General features: G+C 36.9%; 2 protein-coding genes, 1 long non-coding RNA gene and 1 pseudogene across 10 annotated transcripts in view; 2 read left to right on the forward strand and 2 right to left on the reverse strand.

The window, feature by feature from the left end:
* Positions 1-14386, reverse strand: part of LOC137733933 (short-chain dehydrogenase/reductase 2b-like) — a 30943-nt gene extending 16557 nt beyond the window's left edge. For 2 of the 7 annotated variants that reach the window (XM_068473155.1, XM_068473154.1), the window contains exon 1: positions 14024-14386. Coding sequence is in view for 5 of the 7 variants with exons in the window: in XM_068473147.1 (XP_068329248.1) it covers positions 12882-12965 (84 nt within the window). In the remaining 2 variants the exon portion in view is untranslated. Of the gene's footprint in view, positions 1-12881; positions 13351-13372; positions 13785-13818; positions 13927-14023 lie in introns of those variants that run through there. The other 5 variants (XM_068473147.1, XM_068473150.1, XM_068473146.1 and 2 more) reach the window with 5 other exon arrangements.
* Positions 2879-6869, forward strand: LOC137733927 (disease resistance protein RGA2-like). The gene is made up of 4 exons (XM_068473142.1): positions 2879-3279; positions 3585-6408; positions 6539-6567; positions 6656-6869. The coding sequence occupies exons 1-2, from the start codon at positions 2977-2979 to the stop codon at positions 6405-6407; spliced, it is 3126 nt and encodes a 1041-aa protein (XP_068329243.1). The 5' UTR covers positions 2879-2976; the 3' UTR covers position 6408; positions 6539-6567; positions 6656-6869.
* On the reverse strand, positions 6069-10489 carry LOC137733940 (uncharacterized). Of its 2 annotated transcripts, XR_011068553.1 has the most exons (5): positions 10343-10489; positions 10185-10292; positions 9258-9397; positions 8195-8399; positions 7416-8108 (listed from the first exon to the last, which is right to left on the reverse strand). It is a non-coding gene; the product is annotated as an uncharacterized lncRNA (long non-coding RNA). The 2 variants fall into 2 exon arrangements; XR_011068554.1 differs by lacking the exons at positions 7416-8108; positions 8195-8399 and adding an exon at positions 6069-6194.
* Positions 14387-18885: 4499 nt separating the features above from the next.
* Positions 18886-22183, forward strand: LOC137733184 (peptidyl-prolyl cis-trans isomerase FKBP42-like; annotated as a pseudogene).
* The last annotated feature ends 272 nt before the right edge of the window (positions 22184-22455 follow it).

Here is a 22455-nt window from a genome sequence, read left to right on the forward strand (position 1 = left end):
GTAGGCGCATGAAATTGAAGAATCATAAATAAGGGATCCTCTTCACCAAATCCTACCAATCAACTAATCCGAACCCTTGAAATTTGATCTAATAGCTAAAAACATGAGCACACTTTAAAAGTTACAATAACTTTAGCCGTTTGATCAAATTTTAAGGGTCCAGATCGATTGATGGGGAGGATTTGGTAGAAGAGATCAGGAAATGATCATCTTCCATAAATAAGCATGCCATATTATGTGAAATCATAAAAATATTGGATTGAGGTTTGAAATTTCCTCTTTCAAATGGACCCCAATTTTCTGATTCCCTAGTCGAACAAAATTTGTTTTTGCCGTAACTTGTGGAAAAGGGATAGAATATGTTAACCATTCAGAACTTGTGGAAAAGGGATATAATGTGTTAACCATTCAAGTTATTCTTTAATTAAAAGTTATTCTTTAATTAAAGTGGAATGTGAATGAGTGTGTTAATCATTCGAGTTATTCTTTAATTAAAGGGGAATGGCATATGTAAAGACACAGCTATTGCAAGAGAGTTACGTCTGCTTGCTGAACACGACAAGGTTGTTTATCAGAAACAAAAAGAAATCTACAAGGGAATTTTCGGACCAACCCCAGAACCTAAACCCAAACGGGATAATTGGTTGATCATCTTTTGGCACTGGCTGTTGTCATTGTTCTATCGTCTCTTCAGGTGCGAAAGGCATAAAGCTGAGTAGTCAAAGATCTTAAGCTCTTGAATTGCATGATAAATGAGGAAATTCGTATGTTGAACTTGCTAATAAGCAAGACTATGAAAATGTAACCCTGAAGGTTCACTCATTTACATCTCGGGAGGGAGTTTAGATGCCAATAGTTTTATCCGGGCACAAAGATACGGTGATCAAATTAAAGTATTGAACTGTTCTAAGCTGTTAACAAGAGTTTTATCTCATTTTCGCTTTGCTTATTGAGTTTTCGGTTGTGAATTTTCTGTAACCACCATAATCTTTTATATGGTATGTAAAATGGGTCAATTTGTTTCTTTGAAGTGCTTCTTGTTTCTTTAGTTTATCTTTGGCCGGAGAGTATTGTTTCTCTTTTAACAAATTAGGGGTCTATGTGGATACAGTGATTTAAACAAGGATTTGAATTTTTACAACAATATTGAGTTAATTAAGAAGAACTATTAGACTAGTAGTGATATTTTTTGAGGAAAAACGGAATTAGATTCCTTCTCCATTGATTCTGAAGTTTAATAGTTTAATAATAATTTTTGAGAAATGAAAATATAATATAGTTTGTGTGGTGGAGGGAGGGGAAGCTGGTGTTTGAAAATATAGTATAGTTTTGTTGATATCTTTTGGCACTGGCTGTTGTCATTGTTCTATCGTCTCTTTAGGCACGAAGGGCATAAAGCTGAGTAGTCAAAGATCTTAAGCTCTTGAATTGTATGATAAATGAGAAAATTCGTGTATTGAACTTGCTAATAAACAAGACTATGAAATGCGACCCTGAAGATTCACTCATTTACGTCTCATGAGAGAGTTTAGATGCCAATAGTTTTATCCGAGAATGAGGATACGGTGATCAAATTAAAGTATTGAACTGTTCTAAGCTATTAACAAGAATTTTATCTCATTTTCGCTTTGCTTACTGAGTTTTCGATTGTGAATTTTCTGTCACCACCATAATCTTTTAAATGGTGTGTAAAACGGGCCAATTTGTTTCTTTGAAGTGCTTCTTGTTTCATTAGTTTATCTTTGGCCGGAGAATATTGTTTCTTTGTTAACAAATTAGGGGTCTATGTGGATGGAGTGATTTAAACATAAGGATTTGAAATTTTGCTAAAATATTGAGTTAATTAAGAAGAACTATTAGACTAGTAGTGAGGTCGTGGAATTGTTCCTATTCTTACCTAAACTACTGGCTAACAAAATGCTCTTTGTCAATCAAAAGACAATTTGGTATTCTACAACAAAATAAAATCTTCAAGTGTTTTGGCTTTTTTTTTTTTTTTTTTTTTTTGTTGTTGGGGGGGGGGGGGGGGTGGCAAAGAAAAAGGCAGAGAGGAAGTCGGAAATGCAGACAAAGAAGACAAAACTGAAAAGACTAGGAGAATAATCTATAATGTCTGGTTCTCTAATGTTGATTAGGAATCTAGGACAACAATGTAATTTCATACAAAGTAAGTTTTGATGTTTTTTTTTTAAACATCGCCTACATATCATCGTAGCATTTCTAATTTAAAAATAAATTAAAAAACCCACTTTTTCTCTTTTCTATACATTTTCCTTTTAAAATTTTTATATTTACACGCGCATAATGCATGGGCTCCATTTAATTCTCTATAAATAAAGCATATCATGTTTTAGTAGGCGCATGAAATTGAAGAATCATAAATAAGGGATCCCCTTCACCAAATCCTACCCATCAACTAATCTGAACCCTTGAAATTTGATCCAACAGCTAAAAACATGAGCACATTTTAAAAGTTATAATAACTTTAGCCGTTAGATCAAATTTTAAGGGTCCAGATCGATTGATGGGAAGGATTTGGTAGAAGAGATCAGGAGATGATCCCCTTCCATAAATAAGCATGCCATATTATGTGGAATCATAAAAATATTGGATTGAGGTTTGAAATTTCCTCTTTCAAATGGACCCCAATTTTCAACTTCCCTAGTCGAACAAAATTTGTTTTTGCCGTAACTTGTGGAAAAGGGAAAGAATATGTTAACCATTCAGAACTTGTGGAAAAGGGATATAATGTGTTAACCATTCAAGTTATTCTTTAATTAAAAGTTATTCTTTAATTAAAGTGGAATGGGAATGAGTGTTAATCATTCAAGTTATTCTTTAATTAAAGTGGAATGGTATATGTAAAGACGAGCAGGGACGAGCCATCGTTCACTACGCAAAACCCTATTCTCGTTTACAAGTTTCTGCTTTAATTCACTTCACTTGCATGTGTTTTGCTTGTCCTGAATACAAGAAATGGCGGAAGGAGTTCTCTTCAACATTGCAGAACGGATCATTGTAAGGCTTGGAAACTGTGCTTTCCGAAAGATTGGATCGATTTGGGGTGTCCAAGATGAGCTCAACAAGCTCAAGGAGACCGTTGCTGGATTCCAAGATGTTCTCCTTGATGCTGAGCAAAAGCAAGCCAACAACAATGAAGTCAAGTTGTGGCTCCAAAGCGTAGAAGATGCAGTTTATGAAGCCGATGACGTGCTGGATGAGTTTAATACTGAAGTTCAGAGGAGACAAGTGATGCGTGACAATACTAAGCTGTCAAAGGTATGCCTCTTTTTTTTTTAGCTCAAATCATCCTGCTTTATGGTGAAAGATGAATCATTAGATAAAAGATATTAACAAGAGGATTCTAAAGGTTGCACCTCGTAGAACAATTTTAAAGTCACGTAAGCCTATTGATAATCACCTATTAGGAGTACAATAGGTCTCTGAATAACTCATATTTAACTGCAACAAGTCTCCTACGTTATTGTTTTGAATGTTTCGTATAACTTACCGTTGCAAAACTCTATTAACTTATTAATACAGTTCTATTGAAATAATGATTGTTTCTACTCAAACTCTTACAGGTGCGCCTTTTCTTTTCTAGCTCAAATCAACTTGTTTTTGGGTTAGAGATGAGTCATAAGATAAAAGATATTAACAAGAGGCTTAGTGAGGTTGCATCCCGTAGACCCAGTGACTTAAACAATAATCATGAAGATACAAGATTTAAACTGAGAGAGAGGGTCACTCACTCATTTGTCCCTAAGGAAAATATTATAGGGAGAGATGAAGATAAAATGGCAATTATCCAACTTTTGTTGTATCCCATCTCAACCGAGAATGTGTCAACCATTTCCATAGTTGGAATCGGAGGATTGGGGAAAAGTGCCCTTGCCCAAGTCATATTCAATGATGAGGTGATTCAAAAGCATTTTGAGTTGAAAATATGGATATGTGTCTCTAATATATTTGAGTTGGATATATTGGCCAAGAAAATCCTAAAAGCTGACGAGCTTGATAAGAAGCAGCGTGATAAGGTGGACCAGCTTGATATGGATCAGCTGCAAATTGATCTTAGAAAAAAAGTAGATGGGAAGAAATACCTACTTGTGTTGGATGATGTGTGGAATGAGGATCCACATAAGTGGTTTAGATTGATGGACTTGTTAAAGGGTGGTGGAGAAGGTAGTAGAATATTAATAACCACTCGTACTAAAACCGTTGCGATGACATCACACACAACTAAACAGTACCCCTTAAGGGGTTTGAATGAAGTGCAAAGCTGGTCCTTATTTAAGAAAATGACTTTTCAAGATGGAAAAGAACCAGAGAATTCAACAATTAAGGCAGTTGGGATGGAGGTTGTAAGAAAATGTCAGGGAGTTCCACTCGCTATAAGGACGATAGGTGGGATGTTGCGCACCAAACATCATGAAATAGAATGGTTTAATTTCAAAGAAAGGAAACTTTCAAAAATAAGTCAAAAAGAAGATGACATTTTACCAACACTTAAACTAAGTTATGATGTGCTCCCATCACATTTGAAGCATTGTTTTGCTTATTGTAGCTTGTTCCCACCTGATTATGAGATCTCTGTACCAAGATTGATTAGACTTTGGGTGGCACAAGGGTTCATTGAGTCATGCGACGAAAACGAGTGTTTGGAGGATGTTGCGTTTGAATATTACAGGGCATTGTTGTGTAGATCGTTTTTTCAAGAAGAAGAAACAGATGGGTTTGGTATAATAAGAAGTTGTAAAATGCACGATCTCATGAATGAACTTGCAATCTTAGTGTCGGGGGTCGGAAGTGTTGTAGTTGATCTAAACCGAAAGAATTTTCATGAAAAGCTTCGTCATGTATCTTTCAATTTTGATATTGATTTGTCGAAATGGGAAGTGCCAACATCCTTGCTAAAAGCAAGCAAGATACGAACCTTTCTTTTTCTTTGTCAACAAAGTTGGAATGATCACCAAAGTTCCTCACGTAATGCATTTGATACTACAATTGTTTCAAATTTTAAGTCATTACGGATGTTGAGTCTCAATGAATTAGGAATTACAACATTACCTAATTGTCTTAGAAAAATGAAACATTTGAGATATCTTGATCTTAGTGGGAATCTCATGGAGCGACTTCCAGATTGGATAGTTGAACTTTCGAATTTGGAAACACTAGATCTCTCTCAATGTTGGGAGCTTGTGGAATTGCCTAGAGACATTAAAAAAATGATCAACTTAAGGCATCTCATCTTGGAAGGCTGTACGGGGTTGAGTGGAATGCCACGTGGAATTGGTGAATTGAAAGGTGTTCGTACATTGAATAGATTTGTTTTGAGCGAAAGCAATTGTTTGGGGAGGGGCGGTAGTGCTGGTCTTGCTGAGCTGGGGACCCTTAACGAATTAAGGGGAGAGTTACTCATTGACGATTTGAGGCATGTGGTGTCAGAATCAAATGTTGGTACACCTCTCAAGGACAAACAGCATCTTTGTTCGTTGGATTTAAAGTGGACATATAGAGAAGATGGAAGCGCGGTTGATGAGGAGGATATTATAAAGTCAATGGAAGTATTGCAACCCCATTCTAATCTAAAGCAGTTGGAAGTGTTTCGTTATAAGGGTGTGAGGTTTGCGAGTTGGTTTTCTTCTCTCATAAATATTGTTAATCTCGTATTGACTAGATGTAGCGGATGCCAACGTCTTCCGCCCTTGGATCATTTGCCTTCCCTTAAGAAACTTGAGCTATGGAATTTGAAGAAGTTGGAGTACATATCAGAGAAAGAGAGCAGTAATAGTATGAGTGATGAGATGATGAGGATCTCATTCTTTCCCTCCCTGGAGACACTCAAGATAGGATATTGCCCTGTTCTGAAGGGATGGTGGAGGGCCCACACTCATAACAGTGACGATTCTTCTTCATCATCGGAAAATCTGTCGTTGCCTTCTTTTCCTCGTCTTTCTACATTGAGGATCAAGGATTGTCCTAATCTAACTTCCATGCCTCTGTATCCAAATGTGGTTAAAATAGAACTTGAGAAGAGCAGCTGGAAGGTTGTTGATTCCTTGTTTGTTAGAGGAGCATCTGATATTACACATGATGTTGGTGTTGATGTTGATGTTTCTGCCTCTTCTTCTTCCCCTCATCTCTCCAAATTAACACATCTGTCACTCCATGCAATTGAGGATTTGGCATCACTGCCAAAAGATATAAGCAATCTCACATCACTTCAGGAGCTTGGAATTGATGATTGCCCTAATTTGGCATCACTGCCAGAAGGGATTCGTGGACTCCCCTGTTTAAATAGATTAAAAATTCAGCGGTGCCCCATGTTAAGCGAAAGATGCAAGAAAGAAACAGGTGAGGACTGGTTTAAGATTGCTCACATCCCACACATTGGCATTAATTAAGGTGCGTTTTCTAATTTGTTTCAATTCACACTAGCCTAATTCAGTATAAGCTAAGAAATATTAAAATGCCGATCTCGTCTCTTATTTTTATTCTTCATTCATCATCACCAGCAGTTTATTTTTCTTGCCAGATGGCATACCATGTGCATCAATGATTTTGGTATGCATTCATTACCCACTAAATTCAATTTTTTTTTTTTAATTTCTCTTTAATTTCCTTCTTTTCAATTATATAATCTTATATGCAGTGAATGGGGCGTCAACCTTTTGGATTCAATATGTAAGGGCCATGTTGATTGCTTGAAATGGTTGTATATGATTTTACTTTTGATCGTCGGGGTTTTAAGTACTATGTCCCCTCGTTGTATGTTTTTTCTTTAAATAATATAATATGGGCGTGAGGGCCTAGCCCCCCAGCTTCGACTGGGTTCCAGCCCTCATTAAATATTTCTTTTTAATATTTGTTGACGTATTGGAAGCAAAATCACCTTTGTCACGTTATAACATACAAGTTGCATAATTATACATAAACAATGATAAAAAAAATTACGTCTATTAATTGTCAATGCACTAAAGTAACCAAATATTCTAGGATCGAAGAAAGTCCAAAATCAACTTTGGATATGGCTCGGGACACAAATATCTGCTCCAAAACCCGAAACTAATCACAAAAATGCTACATTCTCAGTAAAGCAAATAAACTAATTATGTTTTGTTTAGTCAAAAGGAAATTCATGACAGCCATTACAAAAACAAAAATATTTGTTGTTTTTTCTGTCCCGTCTCTATAAACAACTCAGACGACTCCTAGTTAGTTTCTTTGTTTTCTTTTCCTCGATTTCCTGGCAATCAAATGGTCTCCCTACGTAAAAACAAATTCTTCAAACATACCGAATGTTTTCTAATAATTTTCTTTTCTTTCCTTTTATTCATCTACCCAATTGAACTGGTCTCTTAAGTTTTCTTAATCTGCAATCAAAATTTTTCTTAATCTGCAATCAAAATATATTGTTTTCTTAAGTTTTATTCAAAAAATTTACTTATATGTAGTGTTCTTTTCCATATTCTATCCCGCACATCTAAGTTCATTATTTACCCACACCAGTTCATACTTATAATATGTTATAGGTTTATTTTTAAAAAGCTGAAGATGCTTGTATTGCCAAGAACTAAAAAGGGAAAAGTACGGACCTTGACATACACATAGAAATCTTCCATGCAGTTCTTTGTCATCTACAAAAACAAACTTATTAACAGATCAGTCAAAGGAAAACTATTACAACCTCTGCAAAAACAAAATATGGCATGGTTGCGCTCATAAAAGCATTTGGATTCATCACAATTCGTGACTCGTTAAACATGATATCTCCTTAGACATTTTGGGAACTTGACAGCTTAGAACAATTGTTATAGATTGACATAAGCCTCCAAACTTCAAAAAAAATTGAAACATTAAGAGAGCAGAACCTGTTTTCATTCATATTTGTGCTGTTTCGATTAGCTTATCTCGCTATGACTTGATTCATTAGTTCTAAAGGAAGTTCTAATCACTACGAAAACAGCTTAATAACAGTTGATTATCTCTAAAACAAAGCGGGAAAACATAGAAATACTATCTGTAATTAATAATAAAAAAATACCATGAATTTGTTTTTGGGAAGCTGCTTTTAGCTTAGTACCCTCGTCTGGCGAAAACATATCCTACAATGCAGCAAGAAATAGAGTAAAAGGAATAATAGTTGGTTTCCATTTAGAACCTCAAAACCCCAATTTAGTCTTTCTCTTACCGGAGAGAACAGCATCTCCGGTGAAAGTGAATTCGGACTTGGCATCCATTCCTCCATCATACTTAGAAGCAACCACATCCTGAAAGTAAGTCCCCTGATGAACTTCCCATCCATCCACTGACTCCGGAGTCTTGAACTTTACAATTGTAAGTTTGCTCTTGCTACTCTTTCCTGCTCATAATTGAGCCATTTTCTTCTTATAGTCCTACAATGCAAACAGTCAAAAGCTTCACATAAGCAATAAAATTCAAATCCAACATTGAACCAACCCATGAACTTAAAAGACATCAACACCGAAACAGATTACTAAATGTCAAAAAGGAGTATTTCAAGGATATGGCAATAAGAATCACACATGAAATGCTTTGGTAAGATTGTAGACCCCTCTTTGATCAACCCTGTAGAGGTCTCCGCTGATAGTAGAGCGTGCAATAGCACAATATATAATCTTGTTACAGCCCTGTACTGCGGCGGACAGGGTAGCAGGATCACCCACATCTCCAGTCAATGGCAAGACATATATGAAAAAAGAGAGAATGATAACACCCACCATTTAAAGGAGTAAAAGCACAAAAAAATATCTTGCAAACCCTTGATTTATCGGTAAAGCACATCAGAACCAAACAGTCAAGAAAATAACTTAAAACCAATTCTATATTTCTAATCAGAAGATGTGCAATTTTTTTTTTTTATTCGTCTTCAATTTGTGGCACTTCATTCTCAATAATGAACAATTCACAAAATTCTAGATTTACTACATCAAAGGACAGACCGAATAGGAAAATGCATCATTCGTTATCCAACTTGAAACAACAATCCCACTAAAATTGACTACTCATAAGAATCTCATTCCACAAAACTTCTTCAGTCCAGGCCTAAACAACTGCAAGCAAAAATATCCCCAAGATACATACTTTCATCCAAATCATCCACCGCCATTAACAAAACCACAACCTATATCTTCCTTTCAGCTAAGATTAAAGCAAAATTTGAAACCTTAATCACACCCAAACATGCTTTTGGAATATGAATAGAAAGGAAACTTGAAATTAGAGGATCATACAGAATTGGGATGGGGATTGGACTCGTGCTCAGAATCAACCTCTTCCTCTTCAGATTGATCACCGAATAGATTCTGCGTCACCCGGTGCCACTTCTCCTTCCCCATCGCTGCTGGTGTGTGTTGCCGTCGGAGCCCTCAAACTACTGACATTAAATAGTTCATTGATTAGATCATAGAAAATATCACCATAGCATACTGCAACTTCGAGAAGTGTGTGTCGAAACAAATTTGAAGAGGAATGAAAACCCTGTTAACCAAATCATCAACAATAACATAAGCCACACCAATCGTAGCACACAAAACCAATCCGGCATGGTGAAATCCAGTCAACAAAACAAAAAATACTCCGAAACCCATCAGTCAATATACAGCAAGTAGAAGCAACGCAATTAAAAAAAAAAAAAAAAAAAAAAAACCCTAAATCCGGAATGATGCAAACAGTTAAAACTAGGGTTTGATAATTAATGCACCTATTGCTATTAAGACTTTGATCCCCGGGAATTACTGGATACTGTTGATGATATCGTTGTGTTCAAGCCAATGCATTTCAACCCTATTCGGCAAAACATCACAAACTCCATCAGAAAAAGATTCTCAAAGATAATGGGTGAGGGGATTTCATTTGAATTGCCAGAGGACGCTGTTTAAAAGATCCTGACTGGAATATGGCTAGGCCGGACTGCCTTAAAGGAATGGGCAGAAAAGGTTCTAGCTCCGAGCGTCCAACTGCTCAAATACCCAAATTAATAACCAAACAATAAAAAATAATACAAAAATCAATGCCTTCACAGAAAAATATCTAAAACCCACAAACCCCCCCCCCCCCCCCACCACCCCCCAAAAAAAAAAAAAAAATCATTCAAAAATCTCACCGTGCTCAGAAATATTAATAAAGAATAAGGGGTTTATATGAGCAAGAACACATACAAACTTGGAAATGTCATATAATCCAAACCCACTTCCAATATTAGCCATAACGAAATGAGGCCGTATCGACCCAGCCAGAACCTTCTCGATAACCTCCTTCACCGCAACCTATCAATTCCAACACAACCTATCAATTCCAACACAACTCTAAACCAAACCTTAGGCGAGGGGTGGAGAGAGAGGGTAGAGGCGAGGAAGGATTCGGCTGCAGATTTGGTTCCAGGATTTGCTAACGCATGCCGCTGACGCGAAGGATAAGGCGGGTAGGTGCGAGAGGATGTCGTCCAAAAGGTCGTCGTTTAGCAGATGAGGCGACGAGAGAGAGGGGAAGAAGCGGTGAAGAAGCAGAAGGCGATGCGTAGTCGAAGCGGAGCATCCCACGATGATCGACACGTGGGCACCAGGCACAAACGCAGAAAGCAACCCCAAAACCCTGTCGTTTGGTATGCAATCCCTTCCCCTTCTTTAGAATAAGGAAATGGTAATAAATGCTACGAGACGAGCATACTCCAAAGTATCACAAGAAGCCAGACAGAATATTATATGTTGAAAGTGATTCCCGCTCTTTTGAAATATTTAATTGGACGGATCAAAAAAGAATAAGCGAACAAAAAAGAGCACAGAATGAGAAAACGGACTTGGTTCCAAAAATCATAAATAGGACACTTGATTTGGTATTGAAGTGATTCTGAAAAAAAAAACTGGTATCAAAAGAAGCTGAAAACTATTTTTGTGTTTGGTAAACATTCAGCTTCAGCTTTTTTTTCACAATTTTGGATGGAAAAAAGCCAAAAACAAGAAGCTGCAAAACCCAACTTTGAAAAATCGGTTTTTTTTCACATCTGTTTTACATAAAAATTTACCAAACACTATAATACTGTTTTTTTTTTTTTTTCCAAAAACACTTTTACAAAAAAGTTTACCAAACACTCTGCTTTATTTCACAGCTACTTATTCTTACAGCATAGCAGAAGCAGTTTTTGTTCAAAGCAGCAATACCAAGCCAGCCCTTATAACATTATAAAAGAAATGAGGCAGTCTCTTTGTACAGATTCTGGTTAGTGGTTCAATAAACAAATACAACAGAAACTACCATGAAAAATACCCTAATTGGAGCTATAAAACCACTACATTGAAAAGTACAACATAAAACAATCAGCACACGAGGTTACGGTTACTTGCCACATCGAAAACTCTTACAGGGACTCCTCTTCGTTTGCCAATCACAAAGAAAGGTTCCGCTTCGTTGCTTCCATTTTTAACAAAAGATCCTTTATATCGGCTTGCATTCTCATCTTCATATTGGAGTATTCACGATGAGCTCGGTCTAGAGCTTGTACTTCTTCAAGTTTCTTGCTGTGCATTTCTTCCGCCTCGACTAAGCGCAACTTTGCTATCCTGCTCCTAAATTCTTCTTCAATTTTTTCATCCTTTGCCATTGCTATGCGTTTCAGCCCCTCAGCTTCCCTTCTTGCATCATCTGCTCGTGTTTGAAACAATTTTGCCTCAGCCTGCTTGATCCTCACAATGCTCTCCAGCTCATCGAAAAGAGGTTCTTTTTGGGCACTTGTGTGCAACTCTCTGTCCATAATGTGTTTCTCATGCTGATCGTAGTTAAAGCTAGGATGAGTGTCAGCTGCAGTTTCCAACTGAGGGACCTTTTCTGTGTATATTGATTTCAGCCATGGGGGTTCCTGGCTTGGCCCAGCAATCCCATTGTTCACTTTACTTTGATCCTTCCCCGATAAAATGGCTGTTTTGCCTAGCTTGGAACTGTCAGCATCTGAAACAAAAGTGGAGGACTTACTTAAAAACAGTGCAGTTTCCAATTAACTAAGCACAGTATTACAACGCAGAACAAAAAGGCACAACTTTGAGACTCAATAAAGGCATGAGTTTTCTGCTTCGGGATTTTATACTCCTGCTATGTCATAATATTCTCACATAAGCACAAAAAAGCAGTTCAGAGACATTGATACGGATGTATTTAGGCCAGGCATCAAACTGAATCCCAAAACCCATAATCCTAAGAAACGCGAAGCTTCAAGTAAGCCAAGCACATAATGTATGTACTACAGAAACCATCAGTTGTAATTGTTCAAGCAGAAAGAAGAATTCTTCCTCCGAAATATTTTTATTTTGCATCTTCAATATAAAAACAAAAGGCTTCAAGTAGCTTCAATATATCAAAGGGATTCCATTCATGTCAAAACAAAGAACACAATTTATAAAACTTTTATTTACAGCAATTCACAAGTATCAAAACCTCCATGTAACATCGATATCTATATTTCTAATCAGAAGACATGCAATTTTTTTTTATTCGTTTTCAATTTGTGGCACTTCATTCTCAATAAAGAACATTTCACAAAATTCCAGATCTGCTACAACATCAAAGTACAGACCAAATAGGAAAACGACATCATTCGTTATCCAGATTGAAAGAACAATCCTGCTAAAATTGACTACTCATAAGAATCTCATTCCACAAAATTTCTTCAGTCCAGGCCTAAACAACTGCAACCAAAAAAAATCCCCAAGATACATACTTTCATCAAATCATCCACTGCCATTAAAAAAACCACAACCTATATCTTCCTTCAGCTTAAGATTAAAGCAAAAATTGAAATCCTAATCATTTCCAAACATACTTTTGGAATAAGAATAGAAAGGAAACTATAAATTAGAGGATCATACAGAATCGAGCTGGGGATTAGACTTGTGCTCGGAATCAACCTCTCCCTCTTCTTCTTCAGATTGATCACGGAAAAGGTTCTGCATCACTTGGTGCCACTTCTCCTATCCCATCGCTGCTGCTGTGTGTTGCGGTCGGAGCCCTCAAACTACTGAAATTAAATAGTCCATTTGATTAGATAATAGAAAATATCACCATAGCATCCTGCAAATTTCGAGAAGTGTGTTGAAACAAATCTGAAAAGGAATGAAAACCCTGTTAACCAAACCCATCAACAATAACATAAGCCTCACCAATCGCAGCAAACAAAACCAATCCGACATGGCGAAATCCAGTCAACAAAACAAAATATACACTGAAACCCATCAGCCAATATACAGCAATTAGGAGCAACGCAATTTAAAAAAATTAAAACAAAAACAAAACAAAACAAACCCACCCCAAATCCACAATGATCCAAACAGTTAAAATTAGTGTTTGATAATCAATGTACCTATTGCCATTAGACTTTGATCCCCGGGAATTACTGGATACTATTGATGATGCCATTGTGTTCAAGCCAATGGATTTCAACCCTATTCGGCAAAACATCACCAACTCCATCAGAAAAAGATTCTCAAATATAATGGGTGAGGGGATTTTATTTGAATTGCCAGAGGATGCTGTTGAAAAGATCCTGACTGGATTATGGCTAGGCCGGACTGGCTTATAGGAATGGGCGAAAAGGTTCTCACTTCGAGCATCCAGCAGCTCAAATACCCAAATAAATAACCAAACAATCAAAACCCACAATAAAAAATCATATAAAAGTCCATGCTTTCACAGAAAAATCTCTAAAACCCACAAACCAAAAAAAAAAAAAAAAAATCATACAGATATCTCACCGTGCTCAGATATACTAATTAAGATTAAGGTGTTTATATGAGCAAGATCACATACAAACTTGGAAATGCCATACAATCCAAACCCACTTCCAATATCAGCCACAACGAAATGAGGCCGTATCCGCCCAGCTAGAACCTTCTCGATAACCTCCTTCACCGCAACCTATCAATTCCAACACAAAACTTGAGAAAATGTGCGAGAAAATTTGAGCTTGTGATTTTCTCGGAAACCGAACAGGGGTCTAGACTCTAAACCAAACCTTAGGCGAGGGGTGGAGAGAGAGAGAGAGCAGAGGCGAGCTTCGGGCTAGCGAGGATTCGGCTGCAGATTTGGTTCCAAGATTTGCTAACGCACGCCGCTGATGCGAAGGATAAGCCGGGTAGGTGCGAGAGAATGTCGAAATGGTCGTCGTTTAGCAGACGAGACGAGGAGGGAAAGGGGAAGAAGCGGTGAAGAAGCAGAAGGCAATGAGTAGTCGAAGCGGAGCATCCACCGACGCAGAAAAGCACCGCTGGACAGATATATTCGTTTTTAAAGGAATGGCAAACTTGTAAATAAATTGAAATCAAACCCCAAAACACTGTCGTTAGGTACAGTGCATTCCATCCCCTTGTCACGAGAAGCCAAACAAGAGATTGAAAACTCAAAGCAGCACAACCAACCTAATTCTTATGACATGATGTTTGTGGTTTCTAAATATATATTATAAGAGAAAAGTGATTTTCGCCTTTTTTTTTTTTATATATTTAATTAAACTGATTAAAGAATAATTAAAGAACAAAAAGGAGCAGCGGATGAGTGCCTAGTGCAGTTGACACATAAGTTGATGGTAACAAGTAGTCTCATAGGGTAGGTTTGATTGCTCTTATAGGGTAGGTTTAATTTTACTCTACATTTCTCGCTTATCTATCTCATTACCTGTAATCGGGTCATGAATAGTGTGAACCCAACATTCACACAACGTAACATCTTTAATGAGCTTCCACGAAGTCATTTTTTTCTCTCAAAGTGTACAAAATATTCAAATGTAGAAAGTGTAGAAAATATTGAAATGTGGTGTAAGGTGGAAGATGAGGGTTATGTATTTATAGAAAAATAATAATTTTTTTAAATTTTTCTGTATTTTTAAAAAAATATTCATAATTTTTAATAAATTTTTGATAAATTTTAATGTTGTTAATTAAGCTGGATCGTTGGATTTGAAAAATATTCAAATCCAACTGCCAACGAGTTGCCACGTGGCCAACGGTCAAGATTCTGACCGTTGGGCCTTTTTTTTTTTGGTGAAAAAAACGTTGACTGTTGATCTGTGATTGGGACGGTTCATTTTAAAAGTCAAATTTAAAATTTTTTTACCGTTGGAAATCCAACGGTCTACAAAAACTAGCCGTTGGAAATCCAACGACACTGAGGAGGGCCACGTAGCCCTAACCCGGGTGAACACAAGTGGGCTGACAAGCGGGCCCCGCCGCTTGCACCCTTGTCTCCTACTCGCGCCCAGTCGCGAGTGTGCTGCACGCGCCAGCCAAATAGGCCGGTCTCTGGGTCTGTCCGAAATGAGCTGATCTATTGCCTGGCTTGGGTTGGGTGCCAGGTTGTTTTGCGGGCTGGAACACTTTGACAGGGTGAAACTGATTAAAGAATAATTAAAGAACAAAAAGGAGCAGTGGATGAGTGCCTTGTGCAGTTGACACATAAGGTGATGGTAACATCCTGTACATTTCTTTAAAGATGGAACAAGTAGTCTCACAGGGTAGGTTTGATTGCTCTTATATTGTGCAGGTAGAAGATGGTCATGTTCTTGACGTGATGGCCGTGATGTTAGAAAACATGTCTAACATTACGGTTATGGCAAGAACTTTGATTTCTACTGTTTACCGTACTGGTCAAGTTGTACTGAAGTGATTCTAAAAAAAGCTGGTATAAAAAAAAGTTGGGATCTATTTTTGTGTTTGTTAAACATTCAGCTTCAGTTTTTTTTTCACAGTTTTGGATTGAAAAAAAAACCAAAAACAAGAAGCTGCAAAACTTAACTTTGAAAAATCGGCTTTTTTTCACATCTGTTTTACATAAAAGTTTACCAAACATTATAATACTGCTTTTTTTTTTAAAAACACTTTTACAAAAAAGTTTACCAAACACTCTACTGCTTTATTTTACAGCTGCTTATTCTCACAGCGCTGCAGAAACAACTTTTTTTCAAAGCACAGTAATACCAAATCAGCCCTTAAGGTGATGAGAATGCTTTAAGGTCACCTTCTGCTATAGAAAAATCAAACCAACCCAGGCACAAATGTTGCAGTCGAAAGTTTAAGCATAATAAGCATTTATCAGCTTTTAGACTCGGTAAGTGAGGCCGCTCACGCACTGTTGCTGGTTTGTGGCCTTTGTAGAAGCTAGACAGAAAATACGTAAATCAATGGACATTACATCAAGTCGAACATTGTGCTAAGTAACAGAGCGATTCGTGTGCAGGTTTTGGAGACAACACATCAAGTTGGAAGATTATCAGTCTCAGCTGCCACAAATATGCCTTACATGGAAATGGCTAGCCAGTGTGAGGCCATTCAAACGGGGAAGTAGCAGAAGTTGTCGACATTTATAGTTTCCCAGCAGAGACAAGAAAGTTTGATTAGATTTTCTAATGATTGCAACCAGGAAAAGGAAACTTTATCTATTGTTCCGCTGGGCACTCATACGGTATTTTCTTTAGCATACACTATATGGGAAAGTTATAAATTCAATCCTTTTATTTTGCATTGCATGCATACTGTGTTTTTAGCATATTCTGAGTTTCCGAAAACCATCTGGGACCGCAGAGTGGAAATCTATTCCTTGAATCAAGTGCTATTTCACTCAACCAATCTGTTGGCAATGGCTCTTCGATGCTTTGCACAACTGAGTATCAGCCCTATCCACACTTTCAGCTACCGGCATCAAGCCCCTACGATAACTTTTTAAAGGCTGCAGGTTGTTGATCTGTGTAGAGAATGTTCGATAGCCTTTGTAGCACGTAAGAAATTGAGTGTTAACAACAATGGAGCGAGCGGTAGTTGTATCTGCAACAAGTTTGTGTTGCTCCCGATTCAGCCAGCCTTGGTTTCTCTTCATATCTCTACTGACCGACTGCATTCATTTATTCATCAATGGTTGATAGGGAGGTTCATTTTATGCGTCTTTTGGTCTCTCCCTCGCTTTACATGTTTGATATTGTAAAGTAAGAGTTTTGCTTACCCACACATATTTTTCTTCCCAACTGTTCACTAGTGAAAAAGAAAACGTGCGGGAAAAAATTTTCATGCAAAGTATAAAGATGTGAAATAGGTAAATTTCATTTTCGTACCTTCTGTGTGAAGTGAAAGCATGTTAATTTGTGTATAAAAATTACTTAATTTTGTGTAAAAGAGAAAAGAACTTTATTGAGATTCAATTATGATGCAAACGATCAGGTTTTCGCTGCAACTGCAGAGCATACTAAGAATTTGAGTAAGAAGGAATACACAAGCTTTAAGGATAACCATGTTTGAGCCACCTACATGATATCACCAAAACTAAACTCTAATCAGGATCTTTACCAAGGATGACTCAAACAAAGATATTTGCTCAAGAAGATAAGTTTATACAAAGAACCGATTTCCATTCAAGTTTGCCTACTTACATAGAATACACACATATTTATAGGCTTAGGAGGAACCCTCCCGAACCTCACCTAAAACTATTTGGATACAAGAGGCGTCATCCTTTTTATCCCTTACATAAGATAAGGAAAGATCTTCTTTACATCACAATTAACAATGTTTAACTTAACACTCAAACTAGTCTATATAAGATTCCTTACTTTATAACACATCAAATACTATTCTAGTGGGGCAACTTATTGTCCAACAACGTAATTTTGGATACTGATCTTAGAACGCTAAAATTGTAAGTTATTAGCTAATGGCAAAATGACATGCTCAAAAGGGTGAGGGTAAAAACAGTATCGAATGTGACAGTGTATTTTGACTAAGACTTTATTTCTAAGTATACTGATAATTTATAGTTTTAGTTGGAGCATTTTTCATGATAAAAAGAGTTGAGCAGGGTTAGCTGCCTTCGTTCATGTCTAAATGTATCAAATAAATAGACCATCATCATGAATATGTCTAAACGTATCAAATAAAGGAGGGTGGATGGGCAAAGGCTATTTGAGCACAACAGATTTTGTTGAACAAACAATATTATCTACACTAAGAGGTGCGAGAGTGGAGAAATAAGCTTAGCCCAATAACCTAAGATCTCTCACTTAGAAATGAAGAGTAATATCACTAGAATATAATACTAAATGACTGTGAACAAGAGATTTAAACTGGAAAGATTAATTAATTAAAGAAAGTGATATTCACGCACATATTTTTACCTCTCATATACTCATATTAATTTTTGGCTATTGGTACTTTAATTCATTTAATCCGATGGTTGAAAATGAAGATGTGTGTAAGAGGTAAAAATGGATATGTGATAGCACTACCTTAATGAATTAATTAATTTGTTTCTCTCTAGAATCTTCTTCGATCATTGGAAACAAAACACAATACAGATTCTATTGGACTATGATTTTCTTCCCTCCTCTTCTCATCCATTTCCATTCCCTTTCCTCACATTCTCTTATTTTATCTTTTTCTTGCTATAAAAAATTAAAATAAGATGTTGACGTGGCTTAACCGTAACCGTTCAAATAAGAGAGGATGGAAGGAGAGGGAAAAAAAGAGTTAAGAGAATCCTACTCCGATTCTATTACTTTCTCGCTTTTTCCTTTGGGGTGTAATATCTACATATCTATTTTTATTTCTTATACACCTTTTTAATTTACAACGGTCGAATCGGATGAATTGAAGAAGATTAATTGTCAAAAATTAACAAGAGTGTGTGAGAAGGAAAAAAGAACGAGAACTACATAACACACTCCTTCCCTTTTCTACTTTCCGTTTTCAGTTTGTTTCCCGAGAAATTCCAAAGAAAACGAAACCCTTCCTAATTTTTGTTTTTGAATTCGAATCCAATTGCATTACATTTTGCGTCTTTGATTTGGGTATTTGTAGAATTTTGAGAAGACCCATTGGATTATAGAAGCTTGAAGTAATGGAGGATGTTCGGGAGCAGGCTGAGCAGGAAAGTCAACTACTTGGTATGTTTATTCATATTTTTGGCTTTAATTTCCAGTTCAAGTATTAAGTCACACTTTTTACGCTCAATCAAATCTTTCAGCTACACTCGGTTTCTGTAAAAGCAAATATATGTCAAATCTTAGACTCGTAGTAGGTTTTCAGCTTCAATTAAATGTCAAATTAACCTGATAAGCGCGGTTTCGAGTGATTTAGTTGGACTAAATGAATACATGGAGATGTTTTCTTCAAGAACAATTCTTCTATCGGTCATTATTGAGCCAGAAACTTATTGTTTTTATTGACTAATTGATAAGATTTCAGAAATAATTTGTATATCGAGAAGGTAGACATTATGACAAAGTACACTGATTCATCGTTCCTCCATGCTTTTATGTTGAGTAACTCAGAAATCCTGTGTTCCAAAACTCATGTAGTACAAGTGGGGATGGCAGCTATGTAGTACCTGTATAATGTGCAAGGGAAAGGGGAAGATTGTCGTTCCCCTATGCGTATGAGTGAGTTAGATTTCCAAATAATCATATATTAATATAGACTACTACTCATCTTTTCATCTTGTTTGTAGGTCAAGATGGTGAAAATGAAACAGTAACTGAACATGGTACCTTCGTTCGTGTCAGAAGATGCTAACGGCCCCCAAAAGTTGATTCTAAGGTGGAAATCCTTCACGAGAAAGTCACAAATCAAATCATTAAGGAAGGTCATGGTCAAATACCATCCAAGTATTCAACATGCTTCTGTAAGTGTCAAGTGGTTTCCTTTTTGGTAGTGCTGTGCTGTGTACATTAGTTGAAAATCTAAGAATTGTTATGTGTGCATGTGTTTGTTAGTATGGGATGGGAGTAAGACATGAATGAGCTTGTGGCTTGCAAACAGACACACAACATCCACGTTCACAAAGTTGTGTATGTATATAGGAGAATTAAATGTGCATGCATTAAAGTTTATAAAAGGGATGCCTAAGATACATGTAGAAATGTCTTGCAGTGAATTTTTACTCTGGTTTTTTCAATCACTGAGTGATTGGCATCCTTACAGGGCATGGACTGAGAGCACGGGACACAAGTTTGAAGACACATGGCATGAACAACGACTACTTGAAATTATTTTAGGAAAAGGTATTAGCCTTGCCGAGTAGTCTGTTACTTTTTATATATACAAAGTATATGCAAACGAGTTCTGGCATGTTCCTTGTTCAGTCTGCAATTAGTTTGTGATTTCTTTATTGCTTTTATTCTCTGTAATTTGTAATTACTTGTCATTCCAGATTATTTGGGTCCATAAGCATTTAAGCATTATCTAGGGGTATTCAATGGAATGGACTTCTTCTTAGTAGTATATTTTTGTTACTGCAACAGAGAAAAAAGAAATGACTGGCTTGGCTGTTGGGGTGTCCAGCATGAAATCTGGAGAGCATGCCCTATTACATGTAGGCTGGGAGTCGGGGTATGGGAAAGAAGGGAGCTTTTCTTTTCCAAATGTTCCACCATTGGCATATATATCATATGAAGTTGAACTTATTGGATTTGATGAAACCAAAGAAGTAAGTTGCTCACTTGCTTTCAAATGTCTTCCCAAGTAGTTACCAATTGAAGTTTCAGAATCTCTTTTCCAGGGATTTGCTTCGGTAATATAGTACCATGTATATTTGTGGGTTTTGCCTTTCATCGGGGAAAGCTCGGAGTGACTTGACTGTGGAGGAAAGGATTGGAGCAGCAGATAGAAGAAGGATGAATGGAAATGCTTTATGTAAAGAGTAAAAACTAGAGGAGGCAATGCAATGGTATGAAATGGTTACGCGCTTGTAATGCTTACATATTTTATTTATGGCTGATGAGCTTTTGAGTTGTCCAGTCTCTTTTTTGTATTTCCTCTCTGACAAGATTCTAGTTGGTTTTCTCAGGCTATAGCGTATATGGGTGACAACTTCATGTTCCAGTTGTTTGGGAAGTACAGGGACATGGCTTTGGCTGTTAAAAATCCATGCCACCTTAACATGGCAGCGTCTTTTATAAAGCGCAAGCGTTATCAAGAAGCCATTGGACAATGCAGTATTGTAAGTGTAATGCTATCACAAGAAAGTCATCTAATTTTGTGTGTTCAGCAATTGTGCTATTCATCATTAGACACTAGAAAGTTGGGTTTGTAGGTTCATTTGTGAGCATCACTGCATCCCAAAAGTTTCAATATTCATTCACTTTAACCTGCCATTTTGGATTGCCGTAGAAAATGAAAATGTTCTTACTATGGACCCATAAAAATTTCTAGGCTCACTGGCACCATTCTTCAGTTAATAATCGAATTTTAGGTCCTATGCGACTCTTATGATCTCTTTGGTGTGTTACTGTCCATGCTTCATCAAACTAAATGGCTGTTATAACTTAAAATTGTCAATGCAACTAACGTCTATTAACTGATTTTTCTCTTCGCTTGGATTTGGCAGATATTTACCTTTTCATGAATACCCTTAAATTGTCAATGCAACTGTGTTAACTTTAATTGGACGAATGAATGCTCGCAGGTACTGGCAGAGGATGAAAACAATGTCAAAGTGCTATTGAGGCGAGGAAAAGCCAGAGCAGAGCTTGGACAGACAGATGCTGCACGGGAAGACTCTCTAAAGGCACGCAAATTTGCACCTCAAGACAAAGCTATTGCAAGAGAGTTATGTCAGCTTGCTGAACACGACAGCCTTGTTTATCAGAAACAAAAAGAAATCTACAAGGAAATTTTCGGACCAACCCCATAACCTAAACCCAAACGGGATAATTGGTTGATCATCTTTTGGCACTGGCTGTTGTCATCGTTCTATTGTCTCTTCAGGCGCGAAAGGCATAAAGCTGAGTAGTCAAATATCTTAAGCTCTTGAATTGCATGATAAATGAGGAAATTCGTCTGTTGAACTTGCTAATAAACAAGACTATGAAATGTGACCCTGCAGGTTCACTCATTTACGTCTCGGGAGAGAGTTTAGATGCCAATAGTTTTACCCAGAAACGAAGATATGGTGGTCAAATTAAAGTATTGAACTGTTCTAAACTGTTAACAAGAGTTTTTATCTCATTTTCACTTTGTTTACTGAGTTTTTGGTTGTGAATTTTCCATCACCACCATAATCTTTTAGATAGTGTGTAAAGTGGGTCAATTTGTTTCCTTGAAGTGCTTCTTGCTTCTTTAGTTTATCTTTGGCCGGAGAATATTGTTTCTTTCTTAACGAATTAGGGGTCTATGTGGATGGAGTGATTTAAACATAAGGATTTGAATTTGTACTACATTATTGATTTAATTAAGAAAAACTATTAAACTAGTAGTGAGCTCGGGGAATTGTTCCTATTCTTATCTAAACTACTAGCTAACAAAATGCTTTTTGTCAACTAAAAGAGTGAAAAGACAATTGGGGTGAAATCAGACGAAGAGAGTTCAAACTTTTTTTTTTTTTAGTTTTGAGGATGAGGTGAATGCAACGAGCTTACCTTATTATTATAGAAATCGGAAACACCAGGGGAATAATCTATAAGGTTTGGCT

Source organism: Pyrus communis, chromosome 5 (genome assembly GCF_963583255.1).
Source record: "Pyrus communis chromosome 5, drPyrComm1.1, whole genome shotgun sequence".
Classification (NCBI taxonomy): domain Eukaryota; kingdom Viridiplantae; phylum Streptophyta; class Magnoliopsida; order Rosales; family Rosaceae; genus Pyrus; species Pyrus communis.

Excerpts from the sequence above, each read along its gene's own strand:
- LOC137733927 (XM_068473142.1), top strand. The coding sequence starts at position 2,977 with ATGGCGGAAGGAGTTCTCTTCAACATTGCAGAACGGATCATTGTAAGG. Across the intron at positions 3,280-3,584 it reads ACAATACTAAGCTGTCAAAG|GTGCGCCTTTTCTTTTCTAG; the intron begins GTATGCCTCTTT and ends AAACTCTTACAG.